Raw genomic sequence first — 21782 nt, 5'->3', positions numbered from 1 at the left:
TCAGAGTGTGGCGCCAAGACGACTCATTATGGGAAAATCTGTTCCCTTGTCACCTCCAGTGACAAATCTGGCTCTCAGCAAATTGGCACTTAGGGAGCCAGGCACATCCTGCATGCGCCTTCACACATGGTGAGCGGAGAATCTGTCAGAGTCTCCCAACACTTGCCTTGCACTGATAATTATGGTCATGATTTTATTCTTCAAAATAACAACCAAAAAAGAAACAAGACAGAAAACTGACTATGACCGCATCGGTGGGAAAGAAGCCTACTGCGTGAAAGGCTTGAGATTTTTCATGGAAAGCCATTGCAGAAGACAGCAGTCCAGTTGGGTTGCTTATGAATTGCCGTGAATAAATTCTGGCCTAGCAACCATAGGAAGGCCACCTTGAGATGCACAAGTGGCTCCACATCCCCACTTACCCTCTCTCCTTTGGATCCTGGCTCTCCAGGCTTCCCAGGAGCACCCTGCAATGAGATAACAGGACAGTCGTCACTCATCACTGCTATCTCTGCCTCCATCTCTGCCTTCCTTCTGTACAGCACTTCCTGGGAAAAAGAGACATTGGAGAAACAAAGTGCCCCCCATCTCACCTCCATCCCGAGATCCCCTACTCTTTCGGTCTAGATATGCAACCAAGCCACTCTCTCTTCATCCCTTTACTCCTGCCCATGCCCATTCTTGATGTGGGACAGGATGAGCCAATAGTGTGGCTTCTCTGATGTCTTCCTCTGCTTCTCTAGGGAAAAACCTGTCTCCTTTTGGAACATCCCTGGGGCCTTCCACAAACTGGCCTTTGGACAAGCTAATATCACCTCTGATGTTTGTGAGCCTGCTGTTCTCTAGTCCCACAGCCTCTCCTAACCATTTATTCCTGGACCCTTCAACCCCAGATGACCTGGCATGGCCTCAAACTTCCTCTCCAGGAAGCCTCTGTCTTCCAACACAGCACATCACTCAGGAAATTAAATTTTACTCCTTTTCAAGTCTCTGATGTGTTTGAAGACCAGATAGTTTAGTCTTATAATTAAGCTTAGTTGGCTAGGGGTGAAGATGTTTTCAGATCCAGATAAATGTTTTAAGTTAATAGAGATGAGATATGATAGATACTGGCTTTCAGTCAGAATTTTAGACTCAACAAGATAGGAAAGATGTTTACTTCAAATTTGCCAAATACATATAGCCAAATCACTACAAACGTAACATTTATATAATTCTCAATTGTTTCATGGTTCTTTTTCTGTAAGTAGTTTATTTTATGTGTAATAATATAAATATGTCTGTTAAAAAGAGAAACATAATCAAAATGGGGGAAAAAGGAAAAACATCAACCTACTGCTACATTTTCACAGCCTTTGGGATACAGGGACAGTCACCTGAGGAAGAAAAGGCATCCCTCCACACGCCGTACTATTGAGACCCTCAGGCATGCATCTTCCATCCTCTCCACCTGAAATAAACTCCTCTCCCCCTTTTTTCCTTTTCTTCTCTTCTAGACTCTTGATATGTCCTCTGCAAAACCTTCGCTGTGATCTCTGATCAGCATCTACCTCACAGAGAAGTCACCTTCCTGCTAGCGGCCACCTAATTTTCTTTTTTTCTTTTCCAGTGTGGACACCTACACATGCTTGTTCCCTCAGCCTTAAGCAGGAAATGTTTGGCAAGCAGGTTCTATGCTTATTCTTTAAATTGGGGCATCATATTTCTACCCCAAAGTCCACCCTGCAACTCCAGGGATTCAAAATGTGCCAAGCCAAAGGATTAACATTAGGGTGACCAGTCCAGCCTGTCGTAGCTGATAGACATGAATGAAGCCATGGGCTGGAGAGATGGCTTAGCAGGAAGGGCATGCACAACTTCTGCATTCAGCTGAGCTCATTTTCAAGCATTCTTTAAGGGGGTTCACAGAAACCTGTCACTCCAACTCCGGGGGATTGGACATTTTCTTTTGGCCTCCAAGGGCACCTGTACTAACATGCACATATCCACACAAAGACACACACATGCACATAATTAAAACTTAATCAGCTGGGCACAGTGGTGCACACCTGTCATCCCAGCACTCTGGGAGGCAGAGGCCAGTAGATCTCTGTGAATTCAAGGCCAGCCTGGTCTACAAAGTAAGGCCAGGCCAGCCAAGACTACACAAAGAAACCCTGTCTTGAAAAATCAAAAGGGAAAAATTAGAAAAAAAAGTAAATTAATCTACATTTTAAAAAGGAATGAAAGCATTTCAGCTCTTTTGAGCCTGGCCAACTCAGTCATTTCACTATAGAAACACTGACTTCCCTACTGGGGTACTAGTCTAAGTTCTGTGGTCAATAAGAGTGGCATGGGGACCTGATCCTTTCTCTCAGGGTACTCCTAGCCTGGTTCAGAGCTAGATATGGGCATACCAATTCTAACATACAGCCAACATGTTTGTTTTCTGTAATACAATTACAAGGAGGTACCACAGAAATGCCAGCAGAAAAAAACATGATGTTGGATGCTGGGAAGGATACAGCCTGGAAGTTCAGACAGAATCCAACAGGGATTACAAGACTAAGCCTCAGTCATAGAAAGTAAGGGCTCTCTGTGTGCAACCCACCAAAAAGGAGAATGTGGTTCAGGTTAGGGAAGATTTGCCAGGCCTGATTAGGCTGAATTATATCCTGAAAGGCAATGGAAAGGCACAGGGAACTCACGTAGGCAGCAGCCCAACGGAAAAAATCACTGAGTTGATGCAACCATCAGAAAAGGAAGCTGAAGTATTAGTCCCTCCCACTTAACCTAGTGAGCAAGAGCAATGATTGGTCAGCAAGTGAGGAGCAGGTTCAGTGAATGAAAAGCTCTGTCTGGGCCAAAAGCACAGGGTACTCAGACTTGGGATGTTTGAGCCAGCTTCAAGGAAGGCAGTCACTTAAAACAGTGGCCCAAATGTACAGTGACAAGGAGGGGTTGTGATGAGTTCAAGGCTTGCTTTTCAGCCTTGTCACCCATCTGTACTCTTTCAAGGCAAGAGTTCAGGCTTGGATACACATATGAGCAATTTCCTGAAAGTCTTTCTCCATATCCATTCATTCTATTCATTCACTATCAGACACTTTTTGGCGCCTCCTCTGAGGGAGGCTCGTGTGCTGGCACAGAACAGAGCAGACAATCAGCAGGGCAGGTTAACACTGTTTCCCTCCGCTGGTTTACAGAAGTCCACAAGAGGAGAAGGAGAAGGGACTGTAGGTGATTTTTGAAAGGCATTTTGAAAAGAGAGCCCTGAGAACTAATTTAGTATTTAATTTAGAGAGCAGAGTGGATGTAGCTGACAGGAGGAAGACAAACGAGGAAGGACAAGGGCAGCTCGGAGGCCATTGGCACTGCAAGGGGAGAGCACGATTGCAGTGTGAGCTACAACGTGCCATAAAATGTTAATGTCCCACGGATTTCCAGCTGTTGTAAAAAGTCATGGTTGGACTGAGAAAAACATTAGGGAGGTTACAGCAATGGTCCTTGTTAGAAAGAATTTGGGACCTGACAGGGTCCATTCAGAAGAGCTGAGAGGCACCGGAAGGAAAAAGTTGGATTTGCTGACAGAATGATGCTTAAGGGTGGCCGGAGAGATACATTCATCTAACTGGTGGCCCTGTTGGCTGCAAAACTTATGAGAGTTTAGGGAATTAAAATGTAAGTCCGCAGTCCAAAAAGCACACTAGTGCTGATGGAGGAGTTTTGATAAGCTCACAGCCTGCCTCTCAGCCATGTCACCTACCTGCAGTTCCCATAGGAAAAAGCTACCAAGGAGAAATGGGCAGGGTTGGGAAATACTTGCCTCCTTCCCTGGAGGTCCTATCTCTCCTGCTTCTCCCTGTAAGAAAGAACATGGGGTCAAAGGGCTCAGTAGCATCATCCAGTGCATGCCAATCTTCATGACAGGCATTTCGCACAACACGTTCCAGCAAAGAGAGCAATCAGTGGTCCAGATAGTGCAGACCTTACAAAGCCATCAAACATGCAGCCTTCTGGCCAGGGCATGCATGAGAAGGTAGAGAAGTGCCCCAGAATGTGATGATAACCTCTGGTTATGGACTCTTTGTCAGGGGAGTCGATGTGTCTCTAATAAACAGGTATTTATTTATTTATTTATTTATTTATTTATTTATTTATTTATTTATTTATGTGCCTTGGTGTAGGGGTGTCAGATCTTGGAGTTACAGACAGTTGTGAGCTGCCATGTGGGCGATGGGAATTGAAGCCAGGTCCTTTGGAAGAGCAGGCAGTGCTCTTAACCACTGAGCCATCTCTCCAGCCCCTACACAGGTCTTAAGAAGCCAGTTTTGCCAGTTGTCTAGTGGGAAAGAGGCCACTCTTATCATCAGGCGACAATGAGTTAAGTAAGATGCCAATAAGATTGTGGATGCCAACTTTAAATTGATTCCTCTATTGAATGGCTTGCTGATCCTTTAAGCTCATTATGCCTCAGTTTATCCATCTATAAATTAAAAGGAATCACTTCACCTATGTCATGGGTTACGATGATACTTGTTTTCATTGAGATATGTAAAGTACAGTGACTAGCATGTAATAAAGCAGGATAATTTATCTGTTTTTATGACTCAAGAGGAGTTTTTGCAAAAAGTATGTACTTGGCTGCTTGGTGGCAGCCAAATTAAAGATAAGGTCTGGAAAAGAGAACCATTGATTAATCCAGAAAAGTGAATGGGCAAGTCATACACATCCTGGACAACAGATCAGAAGTAGCTAGCAGTGAACATGATGCCATGAGGAAAGGATGGATCCAGTTGGCCCTGTGGTCACATAAAAAGTGCAGAATCAAACTAGAGGGGGTCCCCAGGGACATGAGAATATTTTCCATCTTGAAGTGCCACATACAACTCTTATCCGTCTATCAGTGCAGGCCAGGGACTACAGAACATTCCAGTGGCTTCAGTGTGGCTATGAACAGAACCTCACTACCTCTTTAACAGCTTCAATATACACTATATGGTCAGGTTGGGGGACCCAGACTAACGCTCCAGATGGGTACACATGTACACTGAGGCTTTGAATCAATCATCTACCTGGTCTGTCTGATGCTGTGACCAAAACTTCTTCATCTCTACAATCATTACAAGCATCCTTCAAGCTCCACTGCCATTACTGCCATCACTGCCATCACTGTCCACCACAAACACCTACAAGCATCTTCATAATCACCTGTATTTACTAAGTACTGCAATAGGCTAGGCATCACCACAGTCCTATATGTGGCTCTGTCATTTAATATTCTGAAGTACGTGATGCTGTCGCACCACTTGAGTAAGGAGATAGCCACCACAGTAACATGTTTAATGGACTTCCGAAGGTCTCCATATTAGAGTTCTGGGCTTTGGAATCCCACACATGTGTCAATCATGGATTTTCAAATGTCTAAATCCTACATCATGATGCACTTTGACCTCATATCAGTTCACCTTGACACAGAAAAAAAAAATGGTCCTTAAGACATGAGTTGGCAGGGACAGTAGTGAAACTCAAGGTTACACCTAGAACATCTTGGCCCCATTAGGTTCACTGCTTACCGGAGGCCCACGGGGACCTAGAAAACCTGGAAGTCCTGGGCTGCCATTTTCTCCTTTGTTTCCCTTCTGGCCCTATGAAGGAAAAACAAGGAATTGATTATTCAAAGTCAAGTGAAACTCCACAATATTCAGAAACTTGATGACACTCCCAAACTATGGAGTTCTGAGACCACTACCCCTTCCCTGAAATGGAGAGAGGATGGATCAGAAAGAGACATGGGGCTTGCATCATCACAGAGGAGCAGAAAAGGAAGATGAGAGGAGGGGAAATCTGCATTGACAAAGAAGAGCCTTTCCATTCAAGCAGTAACATCTAAGAATGGATTCTTAGACATAACATCTCTACTTAGCTTATCTAGCTATGTGCGGCCTCTTTGAGATGGGCACTGCTTCCCATGATGCTACTAAGGCTCCTGGTATGGTGGTGGCAGCCTTTAGCTTTTCACAAACTGCCTATAAATGAGTCAGCTACCTCTGAAGCTAGCTCCTCCCTTGGGTGGATCCACCCTCAGAATCCACCCCAACCCTATCCTCTTTGTCTCAGCAGGGCCAACAGATCCTACATTGAGGGTAGAGATTAGTGAAATTGTCATGAGAATAGACCCTCTTTGAGGTTGTCCCTGGACCAGTGGGGATGGTCTCTACCAGTATGACTGGTCACCCTGGGATTTGTGAATTCTGGTCACCCAGGCTTCTACAGTCCCGGGAATTATCTGGAAAACAGTAGCAGCACAATGCCCTGGCCATTTTTTCAATGACATTTTATACTTGCAAGTGGCCCCTGAATAAGTCTCAATCTAAACAAATACAAATACAAGCATGCTGGGCAAGAATGAAATTCATATCCAGACTTGAACCTATTGAAGCTCACTACCCATTAAAGAGCCATGTCTCTTCACTGACCTGGCACGAACCTCAACTCCAGAATCTAGTCAGTGCTTAGGAGTCTTCTTGCCATACATTTCACTACCTACCATTGAACTTTCTTGCTCTCCAGACACCATTGGCATCTCTGTTCCCATGCTACATCCCACCTTGTCAACTGACATGGTCAAGCCTGCTTAGCCTGACCCTGTCCTTTATTTCAACCGCTAGACACTGTGAAACTTTATGCACATCTTTGACATTGAATAGTTGGAGGTGTCCTGTTTCAGAGAGCACAAAGTGAGAAATGTTGTCAAATGCATGTGCACATCTTTGACATTGAATAGTTGGAGGTGTCCTGTTTCAGAGAGCACAAAGTGAGAAATGTTGTCAAATGCATGGGAAACTTTCAAAGAGCCGCACACCATGATTCTCTGCCTGTGGGACTATTTCTACCATACTCCAGTGTTACCAGGGCTAAATTAAAAACCAGCAGTGACCTAAGACCCCTGCCCTAATGCCATCAGGAAAGCTGGGGATGGACACTCACTGGGGCTCCTGGACGGCCAGGGTCTCCTGGGGATCCAGGCGATCCACTGCTACCCTGGTGGAAGAAACAGAAATGTTTATCCTGCCAGTACTCTGTGCCAGGATATCACCAGGCAGGGCACTAGAACAAGCTCCACTGCAGGTGGATGACTTAATTACACAGGCTTTTCTCACCCAGGCTGGCATGGCTCTCTGAAAACCACTTCATTTTGCAGAAGATGTTTTTCAACTTGTAAAAGGAGCCTATGATATTTAATTCATAACATTATTATGGAATTAAATGAGTCCGTGGGCATGAAAAGGCCCAACTCAGTGACTGGTGCCCACAGCACTGCACAGTAAATGAGCAGGACCAGCTTCATTCATTCTTCCATTCATCCTTCAACACAAAGGCTGGGCTATGAAAAATACAAGCATATAACACAACCCAGCTCAGGAAGAGTTGCTTACATCATAAGGCGTGTCTGAGGAAGCAGGTCTGCCTGCTCCTCTCATTGCACACCTCTCCCCTAAAGCAATGCCACAACCCCAATAAATGCATGAAAGCACAAAGATACAGGGGACCAGAGTAAACACTGCCTTGCAGTTAGGGATTGGAAGGTGCCATTACCACAGATTCTAGGTCAAACTGCCATGAATCAAACAATCTCTAACTTTACAGTCATTTTGTGCATATTTATAATTTTGGCAAATATTTCTTCTCACTAAGATTTCTCATAGTGACATTCACCTGTAATTCCAGCCATCCTGGGTGTCATGGCAGGGCAATCAAGGATTCAAAGTCAGCCTCAGCTACATAGTGACTTCGAGTCTGCCTTGGCTATATGAGGCCACTTATCAAAGTTAGCACATACAAAAACATCCATCATAGAGTAAATATTGAGAGACTGAGGAATCCTCCGAGCTACTGTTTCAATCCCAAATAAATCCCTGTTGCTTAAAATGCACATGATTAATTTGCCAGGGATCAACATCTTCTGCCCACCCACATCCCACAGGATGCTCTCTCTGGGCTCAGCTCTCATCCTTGCCATGCACCTGTGGCTTGTGGCTCTTGTATCTTCAGCATCTAGTGAGTGAGGGAATGACAGACACTGAGGTTCTCTGTTTAATGAAAAGATGAAGAACATCACAGAGATCCATTCAGTGTAAACCCTGATAATGCAAGATTTGAATGATGTCTTGTAACTGAATTGTGTACTCACAAAGATTGTCAGCATTGCCAAAACTTGATACAGTTAACAGCCTTCAGCTGACCTTGGCCAGGTATCTCATATTACATAGCAATCCCCTTATAAATCATCCGCTTCTCATACGAAATACAAATGTGGAGAAACTGAGGCACAGAAATGGAAAATCTAAGTATAGTTCCATCCCATACTGCACTGCTTTTATTAAGAAGGTAGCTTGTAGCTCAGTAACCAGAATCAGCCTGTCATTTGCCTAAAATGGGTCCATGGATCCATGGTATTTAAGCACCTCATCTCACCAGATGCACCCAGAAACCAGGTAACATACATAACCTTATTTAATAAGGAAATCGAGGAACAGAGGAAGTCCAGGCTCTGCCTGGGATCTCAGCTAACGAGTACAGAAATGGAAGCCGTGAGCATCATTTCTGACTGACAGGCACACTCAGACCTTCTAGTGAGTGCTGCCTGCTGCCCCTCCATATACTCCCTCCACCCACCACCAATCCATCTGTGTCTCTCTAAAAATACGCACTTTAGCTCATCCCTATGGAAATGCTATCTCTCCTGTGTCTCGCTCCAGTCCTCCCTCAGGCTCTGCAGAAGGAGGAGGGCCACCAGACACTAGCACATGGTGTCAACACTAGCTTTGGTGGCCACCTGTTCCCTGTGAAATTGGTCTTTTGGTGCTGGGACCAGGGTCTTTCCTGAGTCACAGAACCTCTATCTATCTATCTATCTATCTATCTATCTATCTATCTATCTATCTATCTATCTTTTTATGTATGTATGTATGTATGTATGTATGTATGTATGTATGTATGTATCTATCTATCTATCTATCTATCTATCTATCTATCTATCTATCTATCTATCGTCCTCCAACAAGGAGCATCTTTCATACCATTCTGCTTATGGATGGGGGATATAGTCACCTTCCCAAGCTTCTGTTCTCCAAACTTCAGTTTCAAGTCCCTTCCTTTAGGATAACGTTTCTGAGAAGACCATCTAGTTCATAAACTTTTAAGGTAGGGTCTTAAACTTCAGACTCTTGGTGCAAAGGCTGCCTCAATTGCTGATTCGCTGTGTGATCTTGGGCAAGCTATGAGCATCTCTACATCTTCATTTCTTGTCTTTACATGGACAGGTTCACAACATAGTTTTATAACTCAGATGGATGGGGGAAACTGAACGAATCATATCTGTGTTTCATGCAGTAAACTCTCCCACATTCTTTGAAGTCAATGGCTGTGAGGCAGTAATCACGTGAGCTTTCCTCACTCCTGTGTGATTGTAAATTTTAAAGAAAACAAAATAAAAGTGTGGGGGGCTGTGTGTATACATCTACAGTTACCACAACATGAATGAAATTAATCTGCCAATGTGATCATCAACAACAGAGCTGAGGCACACATAACACTGTCAGACCATGTGTCCAACAGTGACCTCCGAAGAATGCAGCAGAGGTGGAAAGTTCATGTTTCTGAGTGACATCGCCCATTGTAATAGCATAGTACTTCAGTTAGACATTAGCGGTGACACTGAGGCAACCAAACTACAGCAAGCGGTGTAAAAAGGGTTCAAGCTAAGATGATCCACGGAACAGCACACTTGACAATGACGGTAAATTGCTATTCTGGTTTATATATTTGAAGTTACACACACAGCTGCTTGTCATGGGCCTCTAATGCTTTTCTCTTTACACAACACTGGGCATCCAAACAACTATTTTCTACATTTGCTCAAACTCTATGGATTTGGCTGCATGTACAGATGGGAATGAGTAAAACCCCAAATGTTTAACAACATGTGGAACATTGTGGGTTAAATTCACATGTTGAAGTGCTAATTCCTAGGCCCTTGGAATTTTAACGTGCTAATGGGATCATCAGAGATGCAATAAGTTATGTGAGTTTATGGTATAATAGATTTGAGCCTTAATTCAATAGAAGCGATGCCTGTATGAAGGGGCAAGTACACACACACACACACACACACACACACACACGCACGCACGCACGCACGCACGCACGCACGCACGCATGCACGCACACACGCACGCACGCACACGCAGAACTTTACATGAAGACTGAAGCATAGCCAAAGAATATTATCATAGTCAGGGAGATAGAGGGATATTCTCCCTCTTGTACCTTAATCTCCCTCCTCTGGCCTCCAGAAATGAGGGGAAATGTTTCTGCATAGAAGCCAGCAGGTGTGGTACTTATAAGACACTCATGTGTGACACATGTATAAATCTGCGCAATGGACGCAAACTGGAAGTATGGCAGCTCCTGAAGTTCTTGTGGGCAGACTGTCAGTGGGTGGCCCTGGAGTACATGTAGCAAGGCGCTTGGGGCAGAGGGCAGTGGCTGTTTCTCATCCTCTAGGACACAGAACATCATTTTTAAACAATGCATGTATCCACATTAGGATGAAACAACCAGACATCACTACGGCAACAGTTCTGTTGAACTGTGCAGCAACTTAGTCTCAAAGCAGAACTCACCGGTGGGCCTCTTGGTCCTCTGGGACCCTGTGGTCCAGCAGGTCCAGTGTCACCCTGGAACAGAGAGGGGTCGTATAATCCCAAAGCTGCATGCGAAGATGACAAAGGTCCAGTTTGGATTAGACTTCACCAACAGGCCCAAGAACCAAGCAGTGTGTCCTAAAATTTCCTTTTGAACGCAAAGGACTTCAGACTTGCACAACTTTCTTTCACCCAGATCAGGAGATGCTATTCAGGTCACATTTGTAAATGAGTTTGCTTCATTACTGGCTCAGGCAGAGAGCACCTGTTTTCTTAGTTGTTTATGGTGGTCACATCTCTAACCAAGAGAAGTTAAAAATGACAAACTTACTAGATAATAACCTGGAACCATTCCTGCCAGACTCGCCACAGAATGAAGCCTGTCACCCAACAGCATCACCTCCCCACACGGTGTCTCAGGCAGCCTCATGGTGCCCACCTACTATAGTGAGTTTATAACTGTTTTAATTAAGGTTACTATTGCTGTGATAAAACACCATGAAAAAAAAAAAAAAAACAATCCCTGGAGAAAAGGGCTTCTCTTACTCTTCCTTATCAGAGTCCATCATCCAAGGCAATCAAGACAGAACTCTGATGCAGATGCCATGGAGGGGTGCTGCTTACTGGCTTGTTCCTTATGGCTTGCTCAGCCTGTTTTCTTATAGAACCCAGGACCACCAGCCGAGGAGTGGCACCAGCCACAATGGGCTGGGCTCTCCCACATCAATCACTAATTTTCAAAAGTCCCTACAGGCTTACCTACAGCCCAACCTCATGGGCTCCCTCCTCTTGGATGACTCTAGGTTACATCAAGTTGACACAAAATTAGCCAGGACAAACTGCCAGGAGAAAACAAGGGAACTTTTCCACACGATTGCCTCTAGATCCTTCAAGGCAGATCCGTCAAACACCCACTATGCTAGAGCATCTAGAGAAACAAGAGGAATCTACTTGCTATGGAGGTTTCCATAGAGGTCCTGAAAGACATAAATGTCTAGAAGGAGACCACTGGGGTTCTCAGGAGCCTGTCTCCATGCTTCTGACAAGCTCCCCATTCCTCGGAGAATATTCTACGTACCCAAATGGCAGGCCCCTTTGCAAAATGCCTTGTACAACAGGCAGTCAAGTCTTGGAGAATGGGAATGGAGGATGAGCTACAAATATCAGCTCCAGGATGACTCCCTTTACCTCCGAGTCTCCTGATCACAGTACTTGCATTTGTGCCTTCCAGAGAAAACCTTTACCTTCTCTGTCCTAATCTCTGACCAAATAAAAGTGAGACATCTGAGCTGTCTGAGGTGAGATAAAGCTCAAGTAGCAGCTGAAGCAGCAACTGCTACTGCTACTGCTACTACAACTGCTACTGCTACTGCTACTGGTGGTAGTCATAGAGACGATGGTGGTAGTGATAAAAAGTGGTTTAGTGATGGCAGCGCTGATGATGGAATGGTATTAGTCATAGTAATAGTATTACTGATGGGGGATGTGATGCAGTGTTGCTGATAATTGTGGTAACCATAATGGTGGCAATGATGACGGCAGCAATGGCGATAGTCTTGATATCAAAGATAGTGGAAAGTTTGTGGGATTCGTAATTACTGTGAGCACTAATTATAGGAGACAATTATAGAAACAATTATAGGAGAAAACTTGACACGCCTCACAAATCATGTAAGATAGATCCAATAGGCCTAACATTGGACACAAGACAAATCAGATAACCCAGAAAAGCTTTCACCAACTGTGAGATACAAGCTGACCCCAGGGATGTAAGAAGCTCAAGTCTCAATGAAAATCAATTATGTAGCATTCCATGTCCTTCACAGAACTGCCATCTGCCACTCTGGTGTGGTCCCTGGGTGCCCTCCTCCATCTTATTCCCTCCACCACACTGACTTACATCTTTTCCTGGTGATCCTTCCCTTCCAGGGGGTCCTACCATGCCAGGTTCTCCCTAGGAACAAGAAACTGCTGTTAGGGGACAGGGCTGATTCAGCTATAGGCCACCTCAAATGCAAAGCATCAGAAGGCTGTCAGGCAGAAGCACCCCTTTTGGGTTAGGTGAAGGGGTTGGGCAGCCTCTACATCAGAACTCTGGATCCCAGGAGAGTATGTGGACCCTCAAGAGGGGAGTGCCTCCCTGATAGGGAAGGCAGAAAGAACACAAGATGATGGGTCAGATGAGTCTCTTTGAGGCCCCTGTTATCTGCTTATCCCTGGCTCCTTTCTATAGCATACCTCTGCTATGGTTGGTTATCCACAATGCTCAAGGAATCCAACTATTGTCCCAACTGTCTCTTCCATTTGAGACATTTAGAAGAGATGGGTGTTAAAGCATACGTAAAGGTTCTAGAGGCTTCCCATCTAAGATAAGATCTATGTGTTAACATACATGGTTTATGACCTGAGAAAATCACCCAGAACCTCTGACCTCAGTCTGCAAACTAAGCCTAATACCACAGCTTGCTTCACGGGGATCAAGGGACCTGTGTATAGCCCACATAATAAAGGTAACCAGGGTTCAGGTTGCTTTGGATAACATGGCTACGTGTCATTTAGGGCCCAGAAGAACCATATAGAAGATTTCAATCAAAAGACAGGATGGTGCCACCCACTGTGACAGCATGCTGGCATGTATACTATTCTTTCCTGAATAGAACAGCAAGGTGATGTGCTGCAAAACATTGAGTCCTCTGTCTTGTGTCACCCACTTACCCTCAGACCAGGTGGACCAGGATCACCAGTGTGTCCTTTGAAGCCCTGGAAAACAATGACGAGGTTATGAAATTACTCTACCGAAGAACAAGCTGGGGGAACAAAAAGGCAGAGGGTTTCAAAGATGCTCTGCTCCATCCCATCTTCCAGCTTTGCTTTACCCTGTTGCCTCTTGCTTGCCACCAGTTTCAGGGTGTCAGTAACAGAGAGAGGAAAAGCAGGAAGGAAAGGCAAAAAGCAGAGAAGGAAGAAGGCCTTCTCTATGGGGCACCACTTTGCATGGTGATACAACCACTAAAAGTGCTCATTTCATGGTCTTGAAGCCTTGAAACATGGGCTCTGCTCTCCCCATTTTATAAGGAAACTGAAGTTCAGTCCTGCATATCACCCAAATGGTGAAGGGGTACCATGATGTGCACACAGGTCCATCTGATACAGAGGACAACCTCTCCATGGCCATTATTAACACAAGGATGACAGAGAGCCCATGGACTGAAATCCTGTTAATACCTGGGTACATCCACAAGTCTCCGCTCTGATTTGATCTGATGCCACAAGCAAATGAAGACACGACTAGGGAGCAGAAAGCCATGGGGTGAGGCAAGCCCAAGGGGAACTCCATCCTAAAAGGCCCTTCAGGGTAGTAAAGTCCCAACTGAGAAACACAGTTTGTTCATCTCCATCTACCATAGCTGATTAGAATATGCAATCTCTGGCCTCCAGAGGATGAGGCAGTAGGATGAGGTAGCAGAATGTGGTCCCTCTAGGATCCAGTTGGGTCAGTCGATAGGGAGCCTCAGTCTAAAGGTATGATAATTACTTCACTTAAGTCTGGGCTTAAAAATGGAGTTCAATGACACTCTGACCAGAAATTATGCTGTGAGCTGTTAGAACACTGTTGTTGTTGATGGAGAAAAATGAAGGAAGGGAGACAAGGAACAGGGTGGTGGAGTCACATGAGATTTAGATTCAATTTCAACCACTCTATGCCAACTCAGAAAGGGTATTTGCCCCTGGAGCCCTTACTATGGGTAAGATAACAAAATGCCACCCTGCCCAGCCATCTCTCCATATCTACAGATACCCTCTGTGCCCCTGAATCTGATGCACCAGAGCCGACCATGGGCTGGAAGGGGTTAGTGTAAATCAAGTGTCTTCTCTCCTCTGTAGCCGTGGGACTGGGATGCTTTACGTCCCCTTACTAGGATTCAGTTTCCACACATGATCATGAGAATGAGACCCGTTTCTGTAGAGTTGCTGTCCAGAATGAATAAACTGAGGATCTTCAACTCCTCAGAATTCGGCAAGGTCCTAGAGCCAGTTGGCCTCAAAAAGGGGGCTCTAACTTCTTCCCATCCCATAAACTCAGGACGAAGCCACAACTAGGGGAGCCCCACACTACCAAGCACTTGACTAAGAGTTTTCTAAGTACCATCCTCTCTGTTAGCACTCGCAGCTGCTGCGCAGGCGTGACAGCTACTATTATCCCTATTACATAGGAAATAGAGGTCCAGAAAGGCCCCATTTGATCAATAAATGCCAAACGAAAGGAGCCATGTATATCGCTCTCCAAACTCATGTCAATCTTCACAGCTTTCCTTCAGCTCAGTGAAGTCAACCAGAGGAACTGGTCTTCTTTCACCAACTTAGGACTCTTAACTCCACCCTTACCTTGGAATTCCTAGTGCACAAATGGGTCCAATCCCTAAAGCAAGCCCCAGCAAATGGGTCCCCCCAGTCCACAGGGAGCCCCACTTATTTCTGTAAGCCAGGAGCCATCTGATGAAACTGGACCATTACCATATCAGAATCACTTAGTTATAAGAGAAGAGATTAAATTACAGTAAGCAACCATTTTCTGTATTTAGAACAGAGGATTTAATGGGACCACCAACTTAAAGTAGGTTTAAAAAGAATAAGCAGCCACTGATTCGAGGTTTTGGTCTCCATAGACCAGAACATTTATCCCCATGCCTGGCTTCCTCCTGCTGCACACAGGAGAAGCAGGGAGACTGGGAAAAATGAACATTGATTTTCATGTTTTGTTTCCTCCGTAATGAATAGTAGCCAGATGACGTATTGATTTTTCAAAAGAAAAATAACATGAAGGAAATAGCATTCTGATGGATAATTGGGTTTCAGCATTTTCATTAAACATCGTCACATTTTTAAAAATTAAGAAATTATATTAAAAAATTCACCAGCATGAAGAGGTAAAGTGTTTAAATACTAAAATCTTAAAACATTTTATTATTATAGAAAATTATGTGTTTAGTGCAATAACTAGATATAGATTTAAATTCATATAAACACAGAGATTAGGTATAAAGTAAGGGATTAGGGGGAGGGAATGATCTCCTGAGGAAGGCAAAATAGAATATATAGTTATGACTTGATGGAGGGCTGGATCAAAAGTACTAAAGGTAGAAAGGGAAAAAGAGGGGAATGAGGTAAGGGAGGAGATATAAGGAGGACTGCTAAAACCAAGTACCATGTAAGAGGCCGTACAGAAACCTACAGTAAATGTTTCTTAAAATAGATACATATATGAAAGAAATCTAAATGGAATCACCAAATAATGCAGGAGACAAACTCCAAATTAGATGTCTATTGCCACCAAATGAAATCTCCAGTACCAGGAATGGGTTAATATCTAATTGAGTTGTTGGTTAAAGGGGCCCTATAGAAACTGCCAAACCCCTAAGACTATTTATTGCCACGGTTATTGATTGATCTCCACAAGCTGATGATAAGGCCCTACTGCTGAAAGGGCGTAGACAACCACACACCTACAGAGTCCACTGTACACTGAGAAATTGAGCTGGCCCCTACCTACAGCCTTTAGCGTTACGGAACAGTGTTCATGGTACTGGAAATTGCCTTGTACATGATCAGAGGAGAAAGGTAAACATCAACCCAGTTACAAAACCTTCCATATGAAATAAATAAATACATATTTTCTTTTTTCTGTATAAATTTTTTAAAGTTAACTAATTTGTTTATGTATTCACTTTACATCCTGATTGTAGCCCCCTCCTTCTTCTCCTCCAGGTCCCACCTTCCCTCTCCCTTCCCCCATACCCTCTCTTCTACTCCCCAGAAAAGGGAAGCCCCTCACCCACACACCCCAGCTCATCAAGTCACATCAGGACTGAGTGCTTGGCAAAGTGATCAAAAAGCAGGCAACAGAGTCCATGTCAGACACAGCCCCTGCTCCCCTTACTAGGGGACCCAATGAGGACCGAGCTGCCCATCTGTTACATCTGGTAGGGGGTCTATGTCCAGTCTATGCATAGTCCTTGGTTGGTACTTCAGTCTTCATGAGCTCCTCTGGGTCCTAGATAGTTGACTCTGTTGGTTCTCTTATGGAGCTCCTGCCACCTCCGGGTCCTTCTATACATACTCTCACTTTTCCAGAAGACTCCCTATGCTTCGTCCCCAGTGCTTGTCTGTGAGTCTCTGTATTTGTTTGGATCTGCTGCTGGGTGTTGCCTCACAGAGGACAGCTATGCTAGGCTCCTGTCTGTGAGTATAGCAGAGTATCATTAATAGTGTCAGGAGTTGGCTGCTTCCCATGGGGTGGGTCTTGGGTTGGGCCAGACATTGGTTGGAAATTTCTTCAATCTCTGCTTTATGTTTGTTCCTGCACATCTTGTAGGCAGGGTAAATTTTTATCCCTCAACCGACAAATGGATAAAGAAACTGTGGCACATTTACACAACAGAATACCACTTAGCTACTAAAAACAAGGAAATCATGAAATTTGCAGGCAAATGGATAGAACTCGAAAAGATCATCCTGAGTGAGGTAACCCAGACCAAGAAAGACACACATGGTATGTACTCACTTATAAGCAGATATTAAAAATATAGTGCAGGATAACCATACTACAATTCACAGACCCAAAGAAGATAAATAACAAGGAGGACCCAAGGGAAGATGATTATATCTCACTCAGTAGGGAAAATAGAATAGACAATGAAAGTGGTTGAAGAGAGGGAACAAGATAGAACAGAGAACGCTGAGAGAAATGAGAGTGGACATCAGGCCTGTGGAGAGTGGCAGGCGGGAGGACAGAGGGCCTGCAGAGAAAAGAGAAACCATGGGTGGAGGCATCTCTGCGACAAGCTGGAGACCTAGGACAGGGCAGACTTCTGGGAGGATATAGGGGTGACTCTAGCTGAGACTCCTAGTGGTAGGGGCCATGGAGACTGAAAAGGACATACTCTAACCAGACAGTGGAGGGAGGGGAACACCAACCCACTCTAAATATATGTTTTCAATTTTAAAAAAAGGAAAAACATACAGAAAGGATGTAACTCACTCAACCAAAACTAACCCTGGTAATACAATGAATGTTGAATACTCTGCTGCAGAATCAGAAGCAACTTAGGCTCACCCTTGTAGCACTCTTGCCTCTCTTCCTAGTATCCCCGTCAATACAGTGTGCAGTTAGAACGGACTTACACAAGCGGAAAAAAGGTTAGTTGGTGCACTAAAGGAAGGGGCTAAGGATGTCCTTCAGGTGAGAAAGTGCCTGCCTAGGAAGCACAGGACGCTGAGCCCCATCCCCACCACTGCAAAGCTCATCATGGTAGTGTAAGCCTGTGATCCAAGCAAGCAGAAGGCAGAAGCAAGACCAAAAGTAGTGGTCATCCATGGAGACATAATAAGTTTGAGAACACCCTGGGTTACATGAAACCCTGATTCCAAAAAGTACTAAATCAAACAAACAAAACAAAACAAAACAAAACCCACTAAATTAAAAATAAAATAAATGAAAATAAAAAAAGAAAACAGAAATAGACAAAACACCCTGGTTTTTTTTTTCCTTCAACTATTCAGAGTAGAGCACACTAAAATTGGGATAAACAGGATAAGAATGAAGAAAGCTTAAAACACTGACTAGCATTGGATGGCTTGCAGTCTAGGAGAGAGAAGATTGGGTGGCCTGTGGAGAAAGCAGAATTGGTTACACAAGCACCAGAGTGTTGGGAGGCAGACTTCTGGAACTCAGAAGCCCTGCATGCTTTCCCGGGAACAGCATAGGACCTATACTTACCGGTGGACCTCTGGCTCCCTCTGCTCCCTGTAGGCCTGGCTCTCCTGTTTTGCCCTGATTTGAGGAAGGAAAGAAGAGACTCAGGCCCCTGTGTTCAGGCTCTTCAGATGGTTGGCTGCCCTCCCTTCATACTACTGCATTCCCACATGTCTCTTGCCAAGCAGGCTACCAGACCTGGCCCCAGCATTTCCAATGTATTCCTCTAGCATGGTCTCCACAGTACATCCCGGCCTGATGTATTCCTAGTTTTCTTGTGATGATGATAGTTCAAGCCTTATCCCTGATTAACCACTCACAGGGGCCCTTCACTGTCAGAGTGCTCTGTTCTGATGAAAAACTGGAAAATCATCTTAGTTATTAATGACTTGACTCACAAAAGCACTTCAAGGCAGCTATGAACTGTTACACTTTCCCAGTGGCCACAGTGAAGATCAAAGGCATTTTATTTTACCAGACTTTTAAGGACAAAGCTAAAGAATACCCTGCTTCCTGGGACCCAGGCAGAGTCTCTGCTCAGGCCACCAGTGGCACCACTCATGGGGCCTGTGATCTAATTCCCGCAGCCCTTTCCACACCCCATGTTCTCAGATAAAAAGGAATACAAGGATCCACTTGCTACATAAAATTATTGCCCACCCCATTTGCCATTACCCCAGACAGAGCCAAGCCATAAAGAAAGGCAGCTGGAGCCCAGACAAAAGGCTCTGAAGGGGGCGGGGGATGGAGAGGAGTAGGTGGAACTGTTTGATGGGCAGCTGGACCAGTTCTGCATCTTTCTTCACTGTAGCTTGACAACATGGCCCTCCCTAGGCACTTTGCACCTCATTTTTACACAAAGTAAATTCTGAGGATTTCCATAGAGTTCACATTAGAAGAGAAGGGAGAGGAATTGGGGCATTCTTAGATTTAGAGAGATCTCAGAAGCCAGGAAGCAGAGGCTGGCTGTCCAGGGCTATTCTTTTTGTTGCTTTCTGTGCCAGCTCATGCAAGTCTCGCTGTGTGGTGTTGGATTGTCATTTCATCCCTGCATCTCTTTCTGCAGCTTTAACTTTCAGATAGTCTACCTTTGCAGGTCTTGGCCTTGACCCATTATCAAGGTGACTGTCCCTACTAGCCCCATTACTTATTGTATAAATTGAGAGTTATCCCTGCATTAGATACAACTAAGATGTTTGGAATCATGATGAAGCCTCACTGAGAACCAATGGAAGATAGTCTTTAGGAAAACCACATCGCGGGCACAGGGGGATTAAGTCAACTGTCCAAAGATGCACAGTGAGGGTAGTAATTAAAATAACTGAAACTCTGTACTTCATCCTAAACAACAATTGATGTTCAACTATATCTTATTAAAGCATTAAATAACAGGCAATTCAAAAATCTGTTTAATTTACACATTGAAATGTCCATCCATCCATTGGACTATCATCTACCTCTTATCTGTTTCTCCTTGTACGGCCCTTACATGAGCATGGGTCAAAGTGGAGAAGCCCTGTGTACAACCTGTTGCCATTCTCTATCCATGTACCCCAGCCTCAGACATAAGGGCACTTGCTGTGATGGGCAATACAGAGATTCTCAGTGTGCTTCTTATGTTTTCTCAGGAGAGAAGCTGGATACCTGCTGTTTTCGTGGGTACCACTCACCAGCCTGTCTTTTATGACCTTACCTTCCCATGGTCCATTTGTCCCCTCACCACATAGGGCTTCACTTTATTTTTATTTTTTTAATTTTAATTTTATTAATTTACTCGGATTACAACTTAACTGTTATCTCATCACTTGTATCCTCCCATTCCTCCCTCCCTCCTGCTTTCACCCTATTCCCCTCCCCTAGGTCTATGACCGAGGAGGACCTCCTCCCCCACTATATGGTCATAAGCTATTAAGTCTCATCTTGGTATCCTGCTTATTCTTTCTTTGAGTGCCATCAGGCCTCCCCACCAAGGGGAGGTGGTCAAATATAGAGCACCAGAGTTCATACCTTCCTGGCATCAGAGTTTTTCCCTCAAGATCTCAGACTCCACCTCTCTATGCCAACTTCCTCCCAACACATCTCAGTGTAATAAACTATTAGGAGACTCTGCAGTGAGATTCCACAGCCAGCCAGAAGGAAAACTTAGGGTCTCAGAGTCCTACCTACTGTTGTGGGGCCACTGAGTATGACCCAGTCCATGAAAACTGGCTCTCTCCTGTGTGATCCTTGTTTTCCCAGAATAGGACTGGTCCTGTATCCCAATGACAATCCCTGGAACAGGCAGTCAATAAACTAATGGAACAAAGACTAGTGACCCTGTGCTGTAGGGACAGTACTTATTCAGCACAAAGGTGAATCATGGCTCTGAGCTCTAAGCACTGAACTTTGGGTCAGCCTCAAAGATATAGTTCCAAGAGATTTCACTCATCAGCTGGAAGACCCTGGTCCAGCTATTAGCTTTTGTGTATCTCCAGTTTCCTTATCTGGAGACAATAAGAGTACTCGTAACCATGGTTTTTACTGAGGTTTAATTGGAAAATGAAGTAAAGTTCTGGCTGCTCCTGGCCTCAGATATTCCCAAGAATACCTCTCCACCCCTTGTGTACCCCCTCCCCAATCCCTCCCTCCATCCTCAGCTGGCCATCTGCCTCCTTGGAGCATCCCACTTTGTTCTCCCTGGAAAGGCTCTTTCTTTTACCCTCAGCATTGAGCTGTTGCAACCAACAAACAGTATAAAGTGATGAAGAAGGTGCTTCGGGCAAGCTGTGTAGAATTTAGAATGACTCATAATAGTTTATGGCCAAGCAAATTAAACGGACCATGAACCTCACTAGAAAAACTTTTATGTAATCCCATTTAGTGGCTGCAGAGGCTCCACAGTTCTGACCTCACCGGGAGTTAAAGTAGGGCAGTTGCAAAGAGGACCTCACTAAAATAATTAAGAGTTAGATAAACCTGGTGTTCTATGCATTCTTCACCTCATTTGATCCCCAACTTCTATCAAGTTAGCATATTACCCTCCATCTAATTTGAGGAGACTGACGCTTACAGAGGCCGCTTGATTCATTCAAGGTCACACAGCTTATGAGGAGGAGCTCCAGCATCCAAAGCCACTTTGTTGCTATTTTTATTGCTGATATTGGGCATAAAATAATTTAATTTCTTATATTAAATTCAGTTCTGCCAACATGTAACACATAGACATTGCTTTAAGATATTAAAGAAGGGCTGGAGAGATGGCTTAGCGGTCAAGTACCCTTGCTGTTCCTCTGGGAGATCAGAGCTTCCTGACCAGCACCTGCATCAGCATCACATCACAGTTGCCTGTAACTCCAATTCCT

The 21782-nt window shown here is 44.5% G+C and overlaps 1 protein-coding gene across 1 annotated transcript in view; it reads right to left on the bottom strand.

The window, feature by feature from the left end:
• The window catches only part of Col22a1 (collagen type XXII alpha 1 chain), a 217055-nt gene that overhangs the window by 11466 nt on the left and 183807 nt on the right, over positions 1–21782 (bottom strand). Inside the window, exons 53-60 of the mRNA XM_051159567.1 lie at positions 18466–18519; positions 13404–13448; positions 12589–12642; positions 10668–10721; positions 6970–7023; positions 5556–5627; positions 3806–3841; positions 423–467 (exon numbers count right to left, since the gene is read on the bottom strand). Coding sequence (XP_051015524.1) covers positions 423–467; positions 3806–3841; positions 5556–5627; positions 6970–7023; positions 10668–10721; positions 12589–12642; positions 13404–13448; positions 18466–18519 — 414 coding nt within the window. The remainder of the gene's footprint in view (positions 1–422; positions 468–3805; positions 3842–5555; positions 5628–6969; positions 7024–10667; positions 10722–12588; positions 12643–13403; positions 13449–18465; positions 18520–21782) is intronic.

The sequence above is a fragment of the Acomys russatus genome, chromosome 17 (assembly GCF_903995435.1).
Source record: "Acomys russatus chromosome 17, mAcoRus1.1, whole genome shotgun sequence".
NCBI classification, from domain to species: Eukaryota; Metazoa; Chordata; class Mammalia; order Rodentia; family Muridae; genus Acomys; species Acomys russatus.
Note: the sequence above shows the minus strand (reverse complement) of the source record. Positions and strands in the feature narration are given on the sequence as shown.